Source organism: Schizophyllum commune, assembly GCF_000143185.2.
Source record: "Schizophyllum commune H4-8 unplaced genomic scaffold SCHCOscaffold_4, whole genome shotgun sequence".
NCBI classification, from domain to species: Eukaryota; Fungi; Basidiomycota; class Agaricomycetes; order Agaricales; family Schizophyllaceae; genus Schizophyllum; species Schizophyllum commune.
Genome location: NW_026089541.1, coordinates 367,649 through 384,106, shown reverse-complemented (window position 1 = coordinate 384,106; position 16,458 = coordinate 367,649). Strand labels below are relative to the sequence as shown.

Here is a 16,458-nt window from a genome sequence, read left to right as displayed (position 1 = left end):
TAAGTAGTCATAACTAGTCACGGAGTATATATACGAGTCATAAGAAACCAGGAGAACCTCAAGGAACTCCAAAGGAAATACCCCCGCGAGGGGTGAAGGCAGAGCACGTGGCGTCGGCTAAGGCCGAGGCGTCACATACCCCCCTCCAGCGCCTTCTAAGGCGCTCTGTAAGTACAGTAGCAACCAGTAAGTAGCACGTATGTATAGAATAGAAACGAGTCTTTGTTTTTGTATATATTTCGAACCTTTTCTGTAAGTAACTTTCGAGCCGTTGTTCTGATGATCTCTAGTAAGTAGTAAGTAACTACTGGTTCCCCTTGCCCTCGCGCCGCTTGGCACGGTTCGCCTCGAAGGCCTGCTGGCGGCGGGCGTTCGACAAGCGCCCCTGCATCGCCTCGATGGCCGTCACCTCACGAAGGAGGAGCTCCTCGTTGGTGGGCTCGGGCACCTTGCCCTCCACCTCGTCCATGTAGCGATGCGCGGCCGCTCCGCTGCTGATGTCGAGGATCTGACGCACCCAGAAGGTCCGATCAATGCGCTGCTCGTCGGGGATGGGTCGGACTTTGCCGGTCGCGAGGTCGATCGGGCACATGTGCTTGCCGAAGTCGGCGCGCTGGAGGATTTCCACGAACTCGGCATAGCCGGACGGGACCTCAACAACGTCGTGGCGGATTCCAGTAGCAGTGATGCCGTCGCTGAAGCGCATGTACTCGACGAGGATGGTGAGTGGGATGCGGTAACTGAAGAGGTATTCTTCAGGGTCGTTGCGCGCGTAGATAGGGATGACGAGGCGGCGTCCGCGGATCTCCCACGTCATGGGAACGATGCGGCGGTGGGCGAATTGGGCCGGGCCACGTGGCTTGGCGCGGCCGAGGAGGAAGCCGTCGTCCTCGGAGGCGCGCTTGGCGGGCGTCGTCTCAGCGGCGGCGGACGGAGGCGCGGTCTTATCCGCACCAGCGTCGGCGGCGGCGTTGACGCGCGGGATGGGTTGCTTCATGACGTCGGAGCGCGCGGCTTCCTGCTGGCGGATGCGGTCGGCGATGATACCGGCATTGTACTTGGCGCGGGCGGCCTCCTTTGCGCGGAGCGCGGCGGCGGTGTCGACAGGCGGCTCGCTGTCGATGAGAGTGGAGGCGGCAGAGCCGGCGGCGTCGAGGACGGACGACATCGTCTTGGGCGCGGGTGCCGGCGGGGCGGCCTCGGAACTGGGTGGGTCGACATCCATCGGTTGGACCGAGTCCGCCTTGTTGCCATTTTTGATCGCCGGCGCCGTTTTGGCCTTGGTGTGGGAACGGGTACCGACACGGTTGACGTTGGGCGAAGGGGAAGGAGAGTTGGGAAGCGGAGGTAAGGTAGAAGTATCCATAGTATGTATGTAGAGAGAGGAAGAGGAAATGGAGTTGGTTTGGCATACTGACTGTCCATCCCTTTTAAGGGGATCCCAGCTAAGCCCATTACCCGATTCGTCGTGAATCTCGCCATCGGGAACACGAGGCTCGATCGTGAGTTCGAGATTCCCTACATACAATTGGATATCCCCGGGGTCTGGTTCAGATCCAGCCGGGAGATCACCCGCTTTGTCAACGCCAAGCGCCTCAAGGTACTGCTTGACCTTCTCGAGGGTGGCAACATTCTTGATCGGGATCCAGGACATGTCGCCTGGCTTCCACTTCACCTTGAGTACTGCATCAGCACCCTTGCCGTGATGTCCCACAATCTCCTCAATTGCCCATTCTTTCTCCCAGGCACCGAAGTCGGCCACCTGAGTCTCAAGGCGGCCCGGAAATAGCCGATCATCATTGGGAATATGAATTCTCAATAGAGACGCGTGGAAGCGCGGGTGTATTCCCCGCTGCTTCAACTCCTTCGGGAGATCAAGAAGGAAGGCCTCATTGCCTAGATCCTTCAGGATGCGGTATGGTCCAATGAACTTGGGAAGTAGCTTACGAACGCGGCCCTTCGGGAAGTTCATGTTGGCAGTTGAGACATATACTAGATCGTTCTCGGCAAAAGGCGCGCGGATGCGGCGTCGATTGGCATCACGTGTCTGCTTGACACGCGCGGCGAGCACTGCGTCATGAGCCTGCATGATGGCCTGCTTGACGCGGCGCGCATAAGTCCGCACCCCGGGATATTCCGTCGTGGGTGCGTCCTCCCAGATCATGGCGCGGGGCATGCGACCAGTATTCAGGAAGAACGGTGCATACCCCGTGCTCTCCGAGCGCACGGAGTTGATCGCAAACTCAACCGCCGGCAATTTCAGGACCCAGTCCGATTGAGCGGGCTCGACGCATTCGCGTATCATCTGGACAACTGTCCGATTGGCCCGTTCAGTTGATCCGTCGGTCTGCGGATGGTATGCAGTTGACATGCGCAGCTCCGTTCCGATCAACTTGTGCAGGTGAGTCCAGAATATGCTCGTGAAGAGCGAATCCCGGTCACTGACTATGTACTTGGGGAGCCCATGTAGCTTATAGACTTCCGCAAAGATAATGTATGCCAGAGTCTTGGCAGTCACATTAGTACGCGTCGGAATAAGATGTACCATGCCGGTCAGCAGGCAGATCACGACGAGAAGGTAATTGAAGGTCCCATTGTGATTCTCGCTCTCGGGAAAGGGACCCGTGAAGTCTATCCCGATAGCTTCCCAAGGCGTGCCAGGCACCGGCAGGGGATTCAATAGCCCGTACGGCTTGTGATTGCTGGGCTTATTCCAAGCGCACGTGGTGCATGATGCGATGAACTTCTGCACATCAGGCACCAGCGTCTTCCACCACACCTGATCACGGAGCACGGGGATAACCTTAGCGGCACCGAGATGCGCGAGTAAGGTGTGTGCTTCCTGAATAATGAGTCCTCGCACGGAGCGACCACTTTCCTTGATGTTCGGAATGCACAGCAGACGACGAGAGTCCTGCTTCAGGAAGATGAGTCCGTCAACCACCTCAAAGTTTCGGAAGTGACTGGGTTCTTCCAATATCTTGGCAAAGAACGGATCGTCCTGATACTTATCCCGGATCAAATCTTCAATGCGTACACCCCGTGTGTGATTGGGTATAGCCGTCAAGATAGGTTCCGTGAGGCTAGGAGGTGCGATATCATTATCTTCGTCACCTTCCGCGCCGACCGAGGTCGAGACACGTGTTTCCTCTGCTGAGGCTGGTGTCTCGCCTGTCGGGTGTTCTGGTTCGGATTCCGACATCTGGACAGCACTAGGTATGTCTATATTCGCATCCTCTGTGATTGGGCTGCCGACGTCGGGCGACGACGGGCTGTCTTCGACAGCGCGCGAGTGCGCGTTCTCTCGGGTACCCGAGGGGTACTCGGAAGATGCCGAATGTGATGTTCCGCTGACATCACCTCGCGTGGCTTGATCGGAAGCAAACGCGTGATGAGCTGGCAGCGCGTTCTGCGCTGCTTCCTTCTCACTCATCTCGTCTTCAAACGCGTTCGGGTCACTTGCAAAAGGTTCGACCGGGTCGTCTCCCCCCTCCAGACGCGTCGCGCGTCTATCAGAATCGCCATCCGCCGCGTGATCGCCCACAATCAAGCGGACGGATCCTTTCTTCGCAGCGAGTCGGCGAACCCAGTCGTTGAAGGCCTTCGTCGAGCCTTTCGGACGACCGCGACCACGGCGTGGAGCTGCGTCGTCCCCGCCTTCTGGCGCAATTGCCAGGGCGCCAAGCTCGGTCACAAGCGGCCGAGTAATGTCCATACCGTCGTAATCGACAGAGCCATCCTCATCAAAGGATGTATATTCAGAGGGAGAGCGCAGTGTTCCAGGTGCGTCGCCCTCGTATATGCGTGATAGTGCATCAGCTAACACGTTATCCACGCCCGGCAGGTACACGACTTCGAAGTCAAACTCGCCCAACTTCTCAAGCCAGCGCGCTTGCCGCCCCGAAAGGTTTGGCTGCCGCAGAAGATGGACGAGACCACGATGGTCAGTCACCCACGTAAAGTGGAATCCCTGAAGTAAGTCGCGATGTCGCTGCATTGATTCCACGCCAGCTAACATCTCAATCTCATGTACAGGATAATTCTGCTGAGTCGTGCTCAGCTTCGCGGAGAAGAGCGCGATTACCGTTCCGGTACGCCAATCCTCCCCTTCAACGACTACTCCTGACAAAGACGACTTAGAGCCGTCGGTCAGAAGCCAAACGCGCGAAGTGGGCTTGCCATCCGGCCCGAGGGTGATGCCTCGGCGTGAGACGCGCTTGCTCGCGCTCACCAGCCGCTTGCAATCCTCAAACGCGCGCTGCTGCGTGAATCCCCACTCCCATCGGTGAGTTTCGCCGCACAAATCGTGCAAAATGCCCAGGGGCGCGGCGATCTCGGCGACATTGTCGGCGAGCCAGCCCACCGCGCCACAAAATGCGCGAACTAACTTCTTGTTCGTAGGCACCGGCCACTTCGCGACCTCGTCAACGCGGGCAGGATCGACACGAATGCCGTTCGCATCAACGATTCGCCCAAGTACGCGCACTTCAGGCTCGAGGAAGTGCAGCTTATTAACACCCAGATAGAACTTCTCGCGCGCCAGCACCTCAAGCACGGTTTTGACAGCGCGAACATGCTCTTCGAGCGTGTCCGTGTATATGACAATATCGTCAAGGTACACGTCCATGAAGACACCTAGGTAAGGGCGAAAAATATGCGTCATTATTGCCTGACACGTCGCGACAGCATTGCAGTCGCCCTGGAGCATAACCTTGCTCTTCACGTTACCATCAGGCGTCGCCATGATGTTAACGTCTTCGTACTCAGGTAAGACACGTATTTGCTCATAGTGGTCTTTCCCGTCGAGAATTGACCAATATTTCGCAGCGGCGACGCGACGCAAGATCGCGTTCTGGTCGGGGAGCGGGGACGACAACTTGCGCGTGTTGTCGTTGCGCTCGCGCAGGTCTACAACAGTACGTAGCTTCGTCTTCTCGCGCTGATTCTTCGCGATGAGAAGCATGGGCACCGTGTTCGTGGCGGTGGTGAATTCCCACCGCCCCGAGCGCATATATGCGTCGCGTTTCTCATTCCATTGCTCACGAAAGATTGCAGGGCAATTCGAGCGACGGAACGGGTACCGACGGTCGGGGTCTATGATGGGAATCGTGTGATTAATCGCACGCAAGGGCGGGAGCTCAGTCTCCGCGATGGTCTTGCACAAAGGTAAGGCCATTTCGACTAGATGCTTCCGAATAGCTTCTAACTCGTCCGAGCCAGGCTCGGGCTCTACGTTCGCCATGAACAAGTCGTCGACGTGTGGCCCCTCAAGCGGCAGCGCCTCAACGCTCCCAATGAGGATCTTCGGCGGGTTGATGGAGAACGAGATGGAATGCTGGTACAGGAACGGAGTCCCGAGGACGACGTCGTAAGTCGCGAGGTTCAAGACGTCAAAGACGCGCTGCTCGTGTATAGCTGACCATTCAAAATCTACAGACGTATGAAAATTACATTTCGAGCGCGACCCGCTCACTGCCATCGTCATGGACACCTGGCCATCGTGCTCAATGAGCGGAAGGCGCAGTTGAGTAGCGAGAGCCGAGCTCACGAGATCTACTGACGAACCAGAGTCTACTAACGCCTTGCAGGGATGCCCGCTTACACGAACGACGAGGACGATGGGCCTCGGGATGCGGCGGCCGCTCCCCCGCGGGAAGACGGCTGTCCGTTGCGCAACGCGTGCGGACGAGGACGCCAACGGCGCGGAGCGCCCCTTCGATACTGCGAAGACCGTCAGCTGACGCCATGGAAGACGCGAAGCTGGGAAACGTACCGGCACGTTGGACGCCATGCGCACCATCGTTGCCCACGCCTGTGCGAACACGCCGGACTCAATCAGGTCCTCCGCGGGCTCGCGAAACCAACGCGCGGGGAACGCGCCGTCGGGCTGCGTGAAGACGTCGAAGCTTCGACGCGCTGCGGCATCAGCAGGCGACTCGAACCAGCGCGACATATAGCGCTTCGGGTGAGCCGTGTTCTGATGCCCACCCACGAAGTAGCGCATGCGCTGATACATGTACCAGTACCAGACGTTGATACCGGCGTCAATGTCCTTGAGACGAAGACCCCACGACACGCCCAGGAGCGTGTCGCACACGAGGATGACCGGCGACCCAGAGTACGGCCGGAAGGCGTAGAAGCGGGAGAGGTCAGCGCGACGCTGCTCCTCGCCGACTACGCGTCTGACTGCCCAGTTGAGGGCGTAAGCGACGCTCTCGGGCACGAGATCCCCGAGGGTAGTGCCCGTGGAGTAGAGGTACGCCATGCGACGAGCCTGTGAGGTGTCCATCCCGAAGTCGACGCATATCTGACGCGCAACGTAGTCCTCCATCGAGAAGCCTTCGCGGATGAAGAACGCATTCGGGATGCGAAGCGGAGCCAGTTCGCGACGCCCAGCTTCGGCCTCAACAGTCTCGAAGAGGGAGACACAATCGTCCTGGGTCTGGACTGGCAGGAAACGGACGGGCGCGCCATCGCAAAGATACGAGAGCGGCGCGAGGTTGTGGAACATCGCATCGCGCAGCTTCTCGCCGTCGCCAGGCCAAGCGCGCACGGCGTTCAGCGCGAACGCACCACGCACCCGCCACTGCCCCAAGTCGCCAACGTATGAAGGGTCGCAGGCGCGACCGATAAAATCGGCATACTCGGGTGTCTCGCAGAGGGCGAGCAAGTCGTCGCCCGAGCAAAACTTGGGAGGCTCGCGCCTCGTGCGCAGCGCAATTCGCGTGTAGTAGTCGAAGAGCGGCTGCACGTAGAGGTGGGGGCGTCCGGGAACGTCGCCACAGACAAGCGGACAGTCCGCGAGGACGTGTGTTGCCCACGGCGGTGAGCACGTCGTGCAGCGTGTACTGTCCGGGTTAGACCCAGGTGAGTCGTGCGAGGGTTCGAACTGAACCATATTGACTGACAATGTAGTCGTGTTAGTGATGCCAGCACGTCTCTGGTCGAGCAGACGTGCCTGTTCGATTGCCACCGAGTGAATCGCGAGACCAGGAGGTCCAGAAGACGTCGAAGGTACGTGGTTCGCTTCGGGACAGTTTCGGCTTATATGGTCCTTAGACTCACAGCGGAAGCAGCGCCCCTCTTCACGGAGGCGCTTCAGGAGCTCAGGAGATTTTCCTGGCTTGCGGTTAGGAGGGGCGCGACCGTTCGCGCTCCTTCCATTCGGCGCGGAGGTACGTTGTGACCCCCTTGCCTGTCCGCTGAATTTACCTCCAGTGGTCCTCGAGCGTTCATTAGAGCTCGAGGTGCGCGTTCCAGCGGCAGCAGACGCGTTCGCTGGCGGCCTAGAGGAGGGAGCAGAAGAGCTCCCGCCTCCAGAACGTCGGGACGATGCAGATGCGCCACCCGTGCCGCTTCCGCGGTTGGGGGGCGATCCACCATGGTCGTCAGGGCGCCTGCCCTTCGCTTGGGCTCGGGCAGCGTAGCTAGCCTGCCAGAGCTGCAGAGCACGTCGGTACGTAGGCTCTAACTCATCAACTTCTTTGCTGAAGCCGTCCTCCATCAGGCGCTTCACGAGCCAGGAGTCAAGGCCTTCCCAAAACTTCAAGACCCGGTTTCGGCTGGTCTCCTCAGTCAGCACCACCCAGAAGCGCTCTAGATCGTGCATGTAGTCGCGGAGATCGCGATTGTCTTGGATACAGGACTTGTACCGAGTACGACATTTGTCTTTGTAGTTTAGACTGAAACAGTGATCGAATAAATCTCTGAAAAAGTCGTCTAGATTTGCGCTTCGAGAAGCACTAAGCATGTAGTTCTGCTTGTAGAACCTTCTGGCCTTGCCAGTGAGCCAACGCGAGACAACGTCGGCCTGCCGAGTGGCTGCCACTCGACCATCAGTGACATACTGAAGAGAATCAATGACGAAGGTCCAGAAGGCCTCATCGTCCTCCCGGCCGTCGTAGGACTCGGGAGGCTGCGGCTTAAGGCGGCTGGCCTTACCCGCGCTGTCAAACTGTCCGTCGTCATCCGAGTCTGAGCTCGGAAGGCCGACTACACGGCTTCTGATCATAGCCATGTACTTGTCCCAGTAGGACTCGCCCCCAGCTACATAGCTCGGACGAAGCTTGTCTTCGGGACTAGAAGCCTTCGAAGGACGTTCACGATGCACCGCGGGGGGCACAGAGGCCTCCGCGGTCTCGCGCTTGATTGCGCTCAGGTCACGTGTCGGTTGAACTTCGTTCGGCACCGATCGCTCACGTGCGACGCTCGCAGCGCGCGAGCGTGCGGCGCCAGACCCATCCGTGAGGAGTTCGACGAGATTGTCGTACCTCTCACTGAGCTGGCTGACCTGCCTCGCCAGTTTGGCATTGAGGGCGGCGTAGTCCGCGGCCTCAACAGTCTTGAGGTGGAGTGCATCGAACAGATCGGCGATCTGCTTGTTTTCGGCGGCGCGGGGTTCCAGATTTGCCAAAGACACCCTTGGCCCCTGATTGGGCACTTGAGCCCGCGATCCCCGAGCTCGATTTGCGGCATCCAGGATGTCCCGCTGAATCTCGGGATCGTGTTCGACCTCGTCGAAGTCGAGATTACCGAAATTGCGTAGATCCGGGCCTTTACCCTTATCCATCCGGTCCCTACTGTTTCCGGGGATAGAGCTCTCAGGTACGTTCACGCTTTCGGACTCGCGAGCCCCGTGCTCGCTGTTCTCATCATACTGAGGGAAAATTTTATTCGTAGTATTATCTACTTCCGTGGACTCTGGCGCGATAGCGCGACTGCCCACAGCACCCGGTGCACGCGGCTGAGCACCAGCTTCAGGCACGAGGCCGTCGGCGGCATGCGCGTGGGTCGGGGACTGAGCAGCGGCATCGGCCGACCACTCGCCCTCTCCAGGGTCTGCTCCGTCGAGAGCAGACACCTGGCGGGATACCCCCACCGTCGTGGCGGAAGCACCCGACGACGGCACAACGTCGTGTTGCACCGTCGCATGCTCGATGACCTGGTCATCGGCGGTGGCAGGCGGCGCATCTTGAGCGCCCGCCGTACCCGAGTCGGACTCGTTGTCCGAGAGTGCACTAGTGAAGGAGTCGTCAGTACCACGCCACGCGGTCTGAGACTCACCGGTGTCAACCGACGCTGCGCGAGGGCGGAAACGTCCGCTGGAGTCGCGCAGAGGTTGAGCTTTTGGCGCCATTGAGATTGTCGACAAGGAAGAAAGGGTAATTAAGCCGCGAAGGGTGCCGGGTTGATCAAGTCCGTTGCCTTAGCGGGGGGAATAGGGGTAGGTAGTGAAAACTTTGCTGGTTGCTGGTTGTCGAAGTCGAAGTCGATGTTTCTATCGAGGACGTCGAGCGAGAGAGTAAAAATATGAGGCGAGTACGGTGACGCGGAGAGCGGGCCGGGCTCGGCTCACGGAGATGATGAAGAAGATTCCCACGAGGTTACTCTGTAACGAAGTCTCGATTGAAAACCCTTGCCCTCCTCCCTTGGAGGAGGGCCCTTTTATACCTACAGCTGTAAGTAGTCATAACTAGTCACGGAGTATATATACGAGTCATAAGAAACCAGGAGAACCTCAAGGAACTCCAAAGGAAATACCCCCGCGAGGGGTGAAGGCAGAGCACGTGGCGTCGGCTAAGGCCGAGGCGTCACACCGCGGGAATCACTGTTCGGCAAATCCGCGCGATCATTTCCCATTCTCCTCCCACCGCTATGCCGCCTAGGCAGAGTGTCACCGCACCATCCGCTCCGCCGCCTGACGTGCCACCCGCGAAGACTGTGCGTGCCGACTGGGGCCCACAGGCTGAAGCGATCCTCAAGGACACGCTCAAGAAGTGCCTGCAAGATGGGCTGGGCACGGACAGCAACTTCAAGAAGCAGCATTACGCGCGTGCGGCGCTGGCGCTACAGGCCGCCGGCTTCAACTTCAGTCCCGAGCAAGTGAAGACGCGCTGGATGCGCTACAAGCGCGACTACAACTTCGTCAAGGAGCTCCGGAAGGAGTCCGGCTTCGGGTGGGATGAGGAGACGAAGATGGTTGTAGCCGAGGAGGCTGTTTGGGACGCGCTCATGTTCACTCCGGTGCGTTCCCTGCTCATATTTTTGTTGCTGTAGCTCACAAATTCATAGGACAAGAAGAAGACGAAGAAACACAAGGACTACAACTACTGGAAGAAGCACGCATTTCCCGACTACGACGACATCGCGCAGCTCGTCGGTGATGCTGGCGCTACGGGTGGCTGTGCCTTCTCGTCGGTTTCCGGTACTGCAGCCGCCCCCACCACTGAGCAAGACGCTCCCCAGCCCGGGGATGAGGAGGAGGAGATTGCTGAGGATGATGAAGATGCCCTGGACCTCAGCCTCATCGATCCCCAGCTGCTTCAGGTATGCTGCCCACCTCTTCTTGTGCTCCTTGCCTTACCAGAACTAGGAGATCCCTCCCCCATCATCTCGTCCTGCGCCGACGACATCTACTGCCGCTCCTCCCTCTTCTACCCCTTCGACTTCATCTCCTATTACAAGAGCCCCTGCAGTCCCCGCAGCAACGTCTCATGCCCCACTCCCTGCCCCTGCTGCATCCCGCAAGCGTGCTGGCTCACCTCCTCCATCTGTCTCGTCGAAGCGGGTGCGGACAGGTGATCAGATCTCGCAGCTGTTTGGGCGTGTCGATATAACGCTCGACAAGATTGCGGACTCCTTCGTCTCACCCCCAGCTGCACCGTCTACACCACCTGCGTCTTCGAGCAGCGCAATCTCGCCTCTTCGTCGGCTCTGCTGGAAGAAGACGAGGGACGAAGGGCTCTCACCCCACTCCCTTGGTCGTTCTCGCAGGGTCTTCCGTGATGATGTCAAGGTGAAGGAGTATTTGGGGTTTGACGATGATGATGAGCAGGACCGTATGGCGCGTAGTGCATGGCTGGCTGATGAGATCAATGCTGCCGACCGTTGATACATTATATCCCTCTTTTACCTCCGCTCTTTCCCGTACCATACAGCTTTTTAATGTACTAATCCATGTTTGGTGTCTACTGGGTTGCCCGAGCCTGACGGTTCTGCCTCCGCAAAGCAAGTGTGGCCTGGTACTGCATCCACATTGCCTGTGCGATCTCCTCCCGTCGTAGGTTGGCCTGCTCATCCTCGGTGTCCGCTTCGGCTCCTACCGTGCCATCCATATCAGGAGCATCACCATGCGGCTCGAATGCAGGCTCTCGGTGGAGTGCAATACGGGCCTCACGGTTGTAGCGCTCGGGTTCGTGGCGACGGAGGAAGTTGTGCAAAAGCGTGAGTCCAAATGGGATGAGACACTGCACCTGGATGCGGTACTCGCATGCCTCAGCTGCCATCTTGAATTCGCGCTTCAAAGCCCCAAAGATCCTTTCGATCACGTTGCGAAGCTGGGCATGGCGAAGATTGAAGAGTTCTTCCTTATTTTGAGGCCTACAACATAATGAGAATGATGTCACGGGAGGAAGACCATATATACCTGCTATTTCCTGCCGCCCATTCCCGAAGATGGTACCGGACATTGCGGTAGGGCACAAGCAGAGTACTGCAGCTTGCAAAACCCGCATCCGCTATCCAGTATTTCCCGTTGGGAACGACCAGACCACCATTACGTGTAGCGTGCAGATATAGGGTGCTGTCTGCGACGCTTCCCTCCCATCCAACAAGAACATACGTGAAGTTCATGTTGAAGTCGCATACCGCCAGCATGTTCTGCGAGAGGTTGCCCTTGCGATCACGCCAGGGTCCCCGCGTAGCTGACGGTGGGCGAACGAACATGTGGCTGCCGTCAATCGCACCAACACAGTCCTGGAAAAAAGGAAAGAGCTTGGGGTCCTTCTGAATCCGGTCCGGTACGCCATCCCCCTCACAAGGAAGCTTCATATACTCCTGTCGAAAGCCGTCGGAGGTGAGGGCAGCAAGTACTTCACGAAAGCAGCTGGTTGGACTGATCAGCGTGAGTGAGGATGAGATGTTATTCCAAGTGTTTACCAAGATATGGTCTCGTTGCTTCGCTGAAACCTTTCCGCTACTTTGCGGATCGAGTTGTTGGTAGCAGCCTGGTATAGGAAGATTGCAACCTTTTCGGTCACATCCACCCATCGACTACGCCGCAGTCCACCCAACCGCACGAGCTCTGACTCGAGCTTTCGGAATGCGTAGGGTCGAACCACCAGACTGTCATGCATACGGTCACGGTGGCCGTCAAGAAGCTCCTGCACCCACGCACGTCCTGACAATGCAGAGGTATGATAGTCCTCGGGGAACATGTAGTTCCAATGCACGTCAAGGGCTGCTAGTGTGCACGCAAGCACCGTCATGATTGTGGTCACAGCAAGGGCCGCACGACGGCGTCGGTCATGATCGAGATGAAGGGGCTGTGCTGGGCTTGCAGAAGAAGCAGAGCGCGCGCTTCGACGGTCGAGGCGTTGGGGCACCATCAGCGTGGGAGAACGAAGGGAATCCAGTTGGAATCTCAATCGTGATTCCCTCGCGTTGCCAAATTTTCTCACGTGACATAACTGGGTTTTCCGCGGAATCGCGATTTGGTTTTCCGTTACCGAACAGGCCCTTATGTAATAAGCGCGGCATGGCCTCACGCCGAGAGCCGATTCCTCGTGCCCCTCAGGTGATAGCCACGCGAGAAGGCGTCTATGGTTAGCGCATCCGTCCAACGAGATGAATCCTCACAATATCTTGTCAGCAACGTCGCACTTCCAGTCCATACTTACGAGACGTAGTCGTTCTTATTTCTGTGACTTTTTCCCCTCATCACCCGCGCTGGCACGGTCTCTACGCATGTAGCTTCATCTTCCCCACAAAGGCGTGACGCCTTGATATCGGTACTCGCTGAGATGTCGGAGGAGAATTTCGCCGCCACGGGACGGCCGACCTCTGCCGCTACCTCTACCTACAACACCATGTCGCTTCCACGGTACCCATCTCATCATACACTCTCCAAGACCACTCCTGAGTCGCGACTCCACTTTGGTGGCGAAATTCCCGGACGCACCTTACGTGCGAGTGGCCGACTTCTTAAACGTTCAGACGCGCCGAATGCTATACAATCTTCACAATCCAGCGATTCCATCATAGGGGAAAGTACACATAGTTGATTTCCACGACATTCTATCCCCTGCTCTTCACCTCCTCTTCCCATCACACCCCGCCCCCTCCCATCACGCCAACGCCCCCTCCCACAACCGCACCACCTCGCCCTCTATGCCACCACCCTTCACCAGCGGCCCGACCACCGCCCAAACCGCGTCTGCGACCTCCTCTATCGCGCGCGCCGCGTCGACTTCCTCCCATGCGCGCGCCGCGTCGACGCGCACCCACGACCCCGGGCGCGCGGCCTCCATCTCGGCGCCGAGGCGGGCGTAGACCTGGGGAGGGGTGAGTTAGTCGAGGGTGAGGACGGGGGTGGGGTGAGTTAGTTGAGGGTGAGCGAGGTGAGGGGGACGACGAAGAAGTGAAAGGAGACAAGATCAACGGGACGGTCGACGAAGCCAAAGAAGACGGCCGACGACGGAGGTGTCAAGAAAGGAAGAAAGACGATGACGGTAGCCTCAAGCACGGACGAGCGCCACTCACCTCCATCACCCGCCTCTGCACATCCTCCCTCTCGTACCTTTCCTCGCCGTACCCACCCCTTGCGCGCGCCGCCTCGGGCGCGATGTCGAAGAAGAGCGTGACGTCGGGGGCGGGGAGGCCAATGTCGGGCGCGCGGCACCAGGCGTAGGGGAGGAGGGGGGTTTGGGCGATTGATGTTGCAGAAGCTGGAGTTGAGGACGTGGGGGCTAAAGCTGACGATTGAGAGGTTGAGGTCGAGGGTAGTGCGGCGGGGCTTGATGAAGAGGTTGAGGCAGAGATTGAAGATGCGGAAGTTGGGGCAGCGGACGTTGAAGCAACTTTGGACGCCGAGAACGCAATGCCGGAGAATGCGTAGCGGTCGCAGATGATTGTCGTCCCTTCGGAGAGGAGAGTGGATATGCGGGAGCTGATGTACGACATGCAGGCCGATGGCATGTAGTGAGGGGTTATGGTGCGCGTATTGGCGAAGCGCAGAGGGAAGGGTGCACGAAGAGGGGAAGGGTACGCTCAGCACAGAGCACATAAAGCTGAGCACGTCACTCACGCGAGCTCCCATCGATTCGCCGAGTACAGTAGGTGCACGACATGGTCGTCCATCTCGATGTTGGTGCGCAGGTACGCGTCGATCATCTTCCCGATGGCGGTAGTGCGGTCTGCGGAGGTTTGTATCAGCATACTGTTCTTATAGATGTCAAGTCAATGCGGTGCTCCGTGGCTGAGAATGAAGGAGAGAATGGTGGTGGTCCCTCTCGTGCGCATATGCGCGACCTTCCTCCGATTGCGCTGGAGAGAGCCATAGCATCGCGTGTACTCACCCGGAAACTTCATCAACTCCACCTTCACTCCATCAGCTGCTAATTTCTCCTTCAGTTTTGCCGCCTGCGTCGACTTCCCCGAGCGGTCAAGGCCCTCGATCACGATGAACGCGCCGCGGGTGGGCATCTTGGAGGCGAGACAGTGCTGGGCTAGAGGAAGGTGCAGGCTGCTGATCGCCGGTGATGAACGCGTCGCGCGAGGGTGTGACGGGACGCGTCTGGATGTGACGTATGTCAGCGATCGCTGTACGACGGGGCGAAGCAGCGCCTCTGCCTGTGCCCGGCTGACGCGCCTCGATCGACGCGTCAGCGCTCTCTCCACCTGCGGTCGACTGGCATGGCCTCGCGTGGCTGACGGATGGGCGATGCGCGGGAGAAGGGCGGCGGAGGTGACGTCGTGACGTCGTGCGTCATCGCGTGCGCGCCTGCTCTTGTACTCTCCTGCGCCGCGTCGAGGCTGGCGGAGCGGCCGAATCCGCGGTAGGGTCGTAGCTGGTCGCGGCTGGGTCCACCCTGCGAGCCCCGCGTGACGTGACGAAAGTTGAACCGTCGCGTTTCCTAATCGGGCGGGATTGAGAAAATTCGCATGTACGACCTCCTCACAGTCCTATCTCGCGATCCGCGCCAGCTAGCGCCTTCGGACAAGGTGCGTTGGAATTGTATCCCTCAAACTAAGAGGTTCCCGAGGCTACAAGTCCCTGCTATCACTCCTTCCAATTCTATTCCCTCCGAACTCGCTGGGAAAGCGTGACATGGGCAGTCCAATAATTATGCAGAGCGCACTTCTTGCTCGTTCCTTCTCTTTCAAAGGCAGAGTTGAAGAGTGCTGGCTGGCCTACCTCTCTGCAACATAGCTAGTCCATCCCCTCCTTCCTCCCCTTTCTCTGAATTTACTCCTCCAGTCACTCTCCTACAGACCCTGCTCCAGACACAACAAATCATCTGCTGATTACCACAAATCGTCCGTGATTCCGGTCAATAGTCGTTCGACGGCGCTTCATCTCCGCCCGACGGCTGTGCTGCTTCGGTCGAGGGCTCGCCTCAGCTCTGATCCGTCGTACGACCTCTTCGAGTGCTCCGATTTACCTTTCGCGACCTGATCCGAGGGCTCGAGGCCAGTCGGTGGCGTGGGTATATATGTCTGGCTGCGAGACAGCTTCTCTCATTCTCGCTCATAACATATACAACGAGCTACAGATACACTAACGAGCTGTGAGTATATGGATAAGCAACGAGTGACTGAAGGTAGGTGAATGGGTAGGAGAGAGCGCAGGCGATAGAGAGAATGGACGGGGCGCGAGGGGATTGAGGGTGTCTGAGGGCAACGGATGGGTTGAGAAGGTTGACGGGCAGGGGAAGCCGAGGTCGAGGCTGGCAGGATGGTGGGAAGATACTTGTGGGGTGATGGGCACCATTACAGGGACGAGAGACAAGGTCAAGGCGGAGAAGAGAACACCGAGGCGAGATGGGAACACCGAGGCGGGATGGGAAGGCCGTGTTGAGAAGGTCAGTCTTCGAGACCTTGTTGAGTAAATCAGTCATCGAGGCCTTGTTGAAAGTCGAAAAGTGCAGACTTGCTCGCGAGATGGCAAACCAGGCTCGGGGCAGTTGCAAGCGAGGCTCTGAGACTAGACTCGCATGAATTACAAGTGAGCTGCAAAGCTTCGAGCGAGTTCAACACAGCAGATGAGTTGAGAGCAAACAGACAAGTTAGAAGCAAGACAAATGAATTGAAGTAGATAGACAAGTCTATAATGAAAGGCACACAAAGGAGTACACAACGAGAAGTACAGTATATGACGAGGCGAGTGAGGTGCTCGGGAGATTAGTGGAGTGCTCAAAGGGTTAGGGAGGATGTGCAAGGACGCGCCGACACGTTCGAAGCATTAGCAAAGACCGGACGCGCTCACTCGAGCACTTGGGAGGTCAGGGAAGCACTTGGGAAGTCAGGGAGTCAGGGAGTCAGGGAAGCACTCGGCAGCCGGCAAGGTCCCAAGATGATGGGAAGACTCGAATACAATGAGAAGACTCAAAGACCCGAGCCCAGACCTGATTAGGCCGCTCGGCGGATGAAGAGGTGGTGCTGTATTGATCAGAAGGCGCT

At 58.1% G+C, this 16,458-nt stretch overlaps 6 protein-coding genes across 6 annotated transcripts; 2 read left to right on the top strand and 4 right to left on the bottom strand.

Moving 5' to 3' along the window:
• Positions 1-9,629: 9,629 nt before the first annotated feature.
• SCHCODRAFT_02676682 (uncharacterized protein) lies at positions 9,630-10,983 on the top strand. Its single transcript, XM_050346715.1, has 3 exons — positions 9,630-10,023; positions 10,072-10,326; positions 10,373-10,983. Exons 1-3 carry the CDS (start codon positions 9,655-9,657, stop codon positions 10,889-10,891), a joined length of 1,143 nt encoding a protein of 380 aa, XP_050200893.1. The 5' UTR covers positions 9,630-9,654; the 3' UTR covers positions 10,892-10,983.
• SCHCODRAFT_01120618 (uncharacterized protein) lies at positions 10,945-11,537 on the bottom strand. Its single transcript, XM_050341054.1, has 2 exons — positions 11,426-11,537; positions 10,945-11,379 (listed from the first exon to the last, which is right to left on the bottom strand). Exon 2 carries the CDS (start codon positions 11,283-11,285, stop codon positions 10,968-10,970), a length of 318 nt encoding a protein of 105 aa, XP_050200892.1. The 5' UTR covers positions 11,286-11,379; positions 11,426-11,537; the 3' UTR covers positions 10,945-10,967.
• Positions 11,538-11,673: 136 nt separating this feature from the next.
• Positions 11,674-11,999, bottom strand: SCHCODRAFT_01050781 (uncharacterized protein; the record flags this gene model as incomplete). The annotated part of the gene is made up of 2 exons (XM_050340932.1): positions 11,674-11,884; positions 11,938-11,999. Coding segments are annotated over 2 exons (273 nt in total), but the record flags the coding sequence as incomplete, so codon positions are not given.
• A 9-nt stretch (positions 12,000-12,008) lies between these two features.
• On the bottom strand, positions 12,009-12,218 carry SCHCODRAFT_01054388 (uncharacterized protein; the record flags this gene model as incomplete). Its single annotated transcript, XM_050340944.1, has 1 exon — positions 12,009-12,218. A coding segment is annotated over one exon (210 nt), but the record flags the coding sequence as incomplete, so codon positions are not given.
• An 874-nt stretch (positions 12,219-13,092) lies between these two features.
• SCHCODRAFT_02212909 (P-loop containing nucleoside triphosphate hydrolase protein) lies at positions 13,093-14,710 on the bottom strand. The gene is made up of 4 exons (XM_003032438.2): positions 14,355-14,710; positions 14,084-14,192; positions 13,540-13,945; positions 13,093-13,331 (listed from the first exon to the last, which is right to left on the bottom strand). The coding sequence occupies exons 1-4, from the start codon at positions 14,479-14,481 to the stop codon at positions 13,125-13,127; spliced, it is 849 nt and encodes a 282-aa protein (XP_003032484.1). The 5' UTR covers positions 14,482-14,710; the 3' UTR covers positions 13,093-13,124.
• Positions 14,711-14,736: 26 nt separating this feature from the next.
• Positions 14,737-15,546, top strand: SCHCODRAFT_02617373 (uncharacterized protein). Its single transcript, XM_050344807.1, has one exon. It carries the CDS (start codon positions 14,941-14,943, stop codon positions 15,103-15,105), a length of 165 nt encoding a protein of 54 aa, XP_050200889.1. The 5' UTR covers positions 14,737-14,940; the 3' UTR covers positions 15,106-15,546.
• The last annotated feature ends 912 nt before the right edge of the window (positions 15,547-16,458 follow it).

Bases quoted from the DNA above. Each gene is read 5' to 3' on its own strand.
- SCHCODRAFT_02617373 (XM_050344807.1), top strand. From the start codon at position 14,941: ATGTACGACCTCCTCACAGTCCTATCTCGCGATCCGCGCCAGCTAGCG.
- SCHCODRAFT_01120618 (XM_050341054.1), bottom strand. From the start codon at position 11,285: ATGGCAGCTGAGGCATGCGAGTACCGCATCCAGGTGCAGTGTCTCATC.
- SCHCODRAFT_02676682 (XM_050346715.1), top strand. From the start codon at position 9,655: ATGCCGCCTAGGCAGAGTGTCACCGCACCATCCGCTCCGCCGCCTGAC. The intron at 10,024-10,071 runs GTGCGTTCCCTG...ACAAATTCATAG, and splicing joins ACGCGCTCATGTTCACTCCG to GACAAGAAGAAGACGAAGAA. The intron at 10,327-10,372 runs GTATGCTGCCCA...TACCAGAACTAG, and splicing joins TCGATCCCCAGCTGCTTCAG to GAGATCCCTCCCCCATCATC.
- SCHCODRAFT_02212909 (XM_003032438.2), bottom strand. From the start codon at position 14,481: ATGCCCACCCGCGGCGCGTTCATCGTGATCGAGGGCCTTGACCGCTCG. The intron at 14,193-14,354 runs GTGAGTACACGC...AAACCTCCGCAG, and splicing joins GGAGTTGATGAAGTTTCCGG to ACCGCACTACCGCCATCGGG. The intron at 13,332-13,539 runs GTGAGTGGCGCT...ACCCCTCCCCAG, and splicing joins TGCAGAGGCGGGTGATGGAG to GTCTACGCCCGCCTCGGCGC.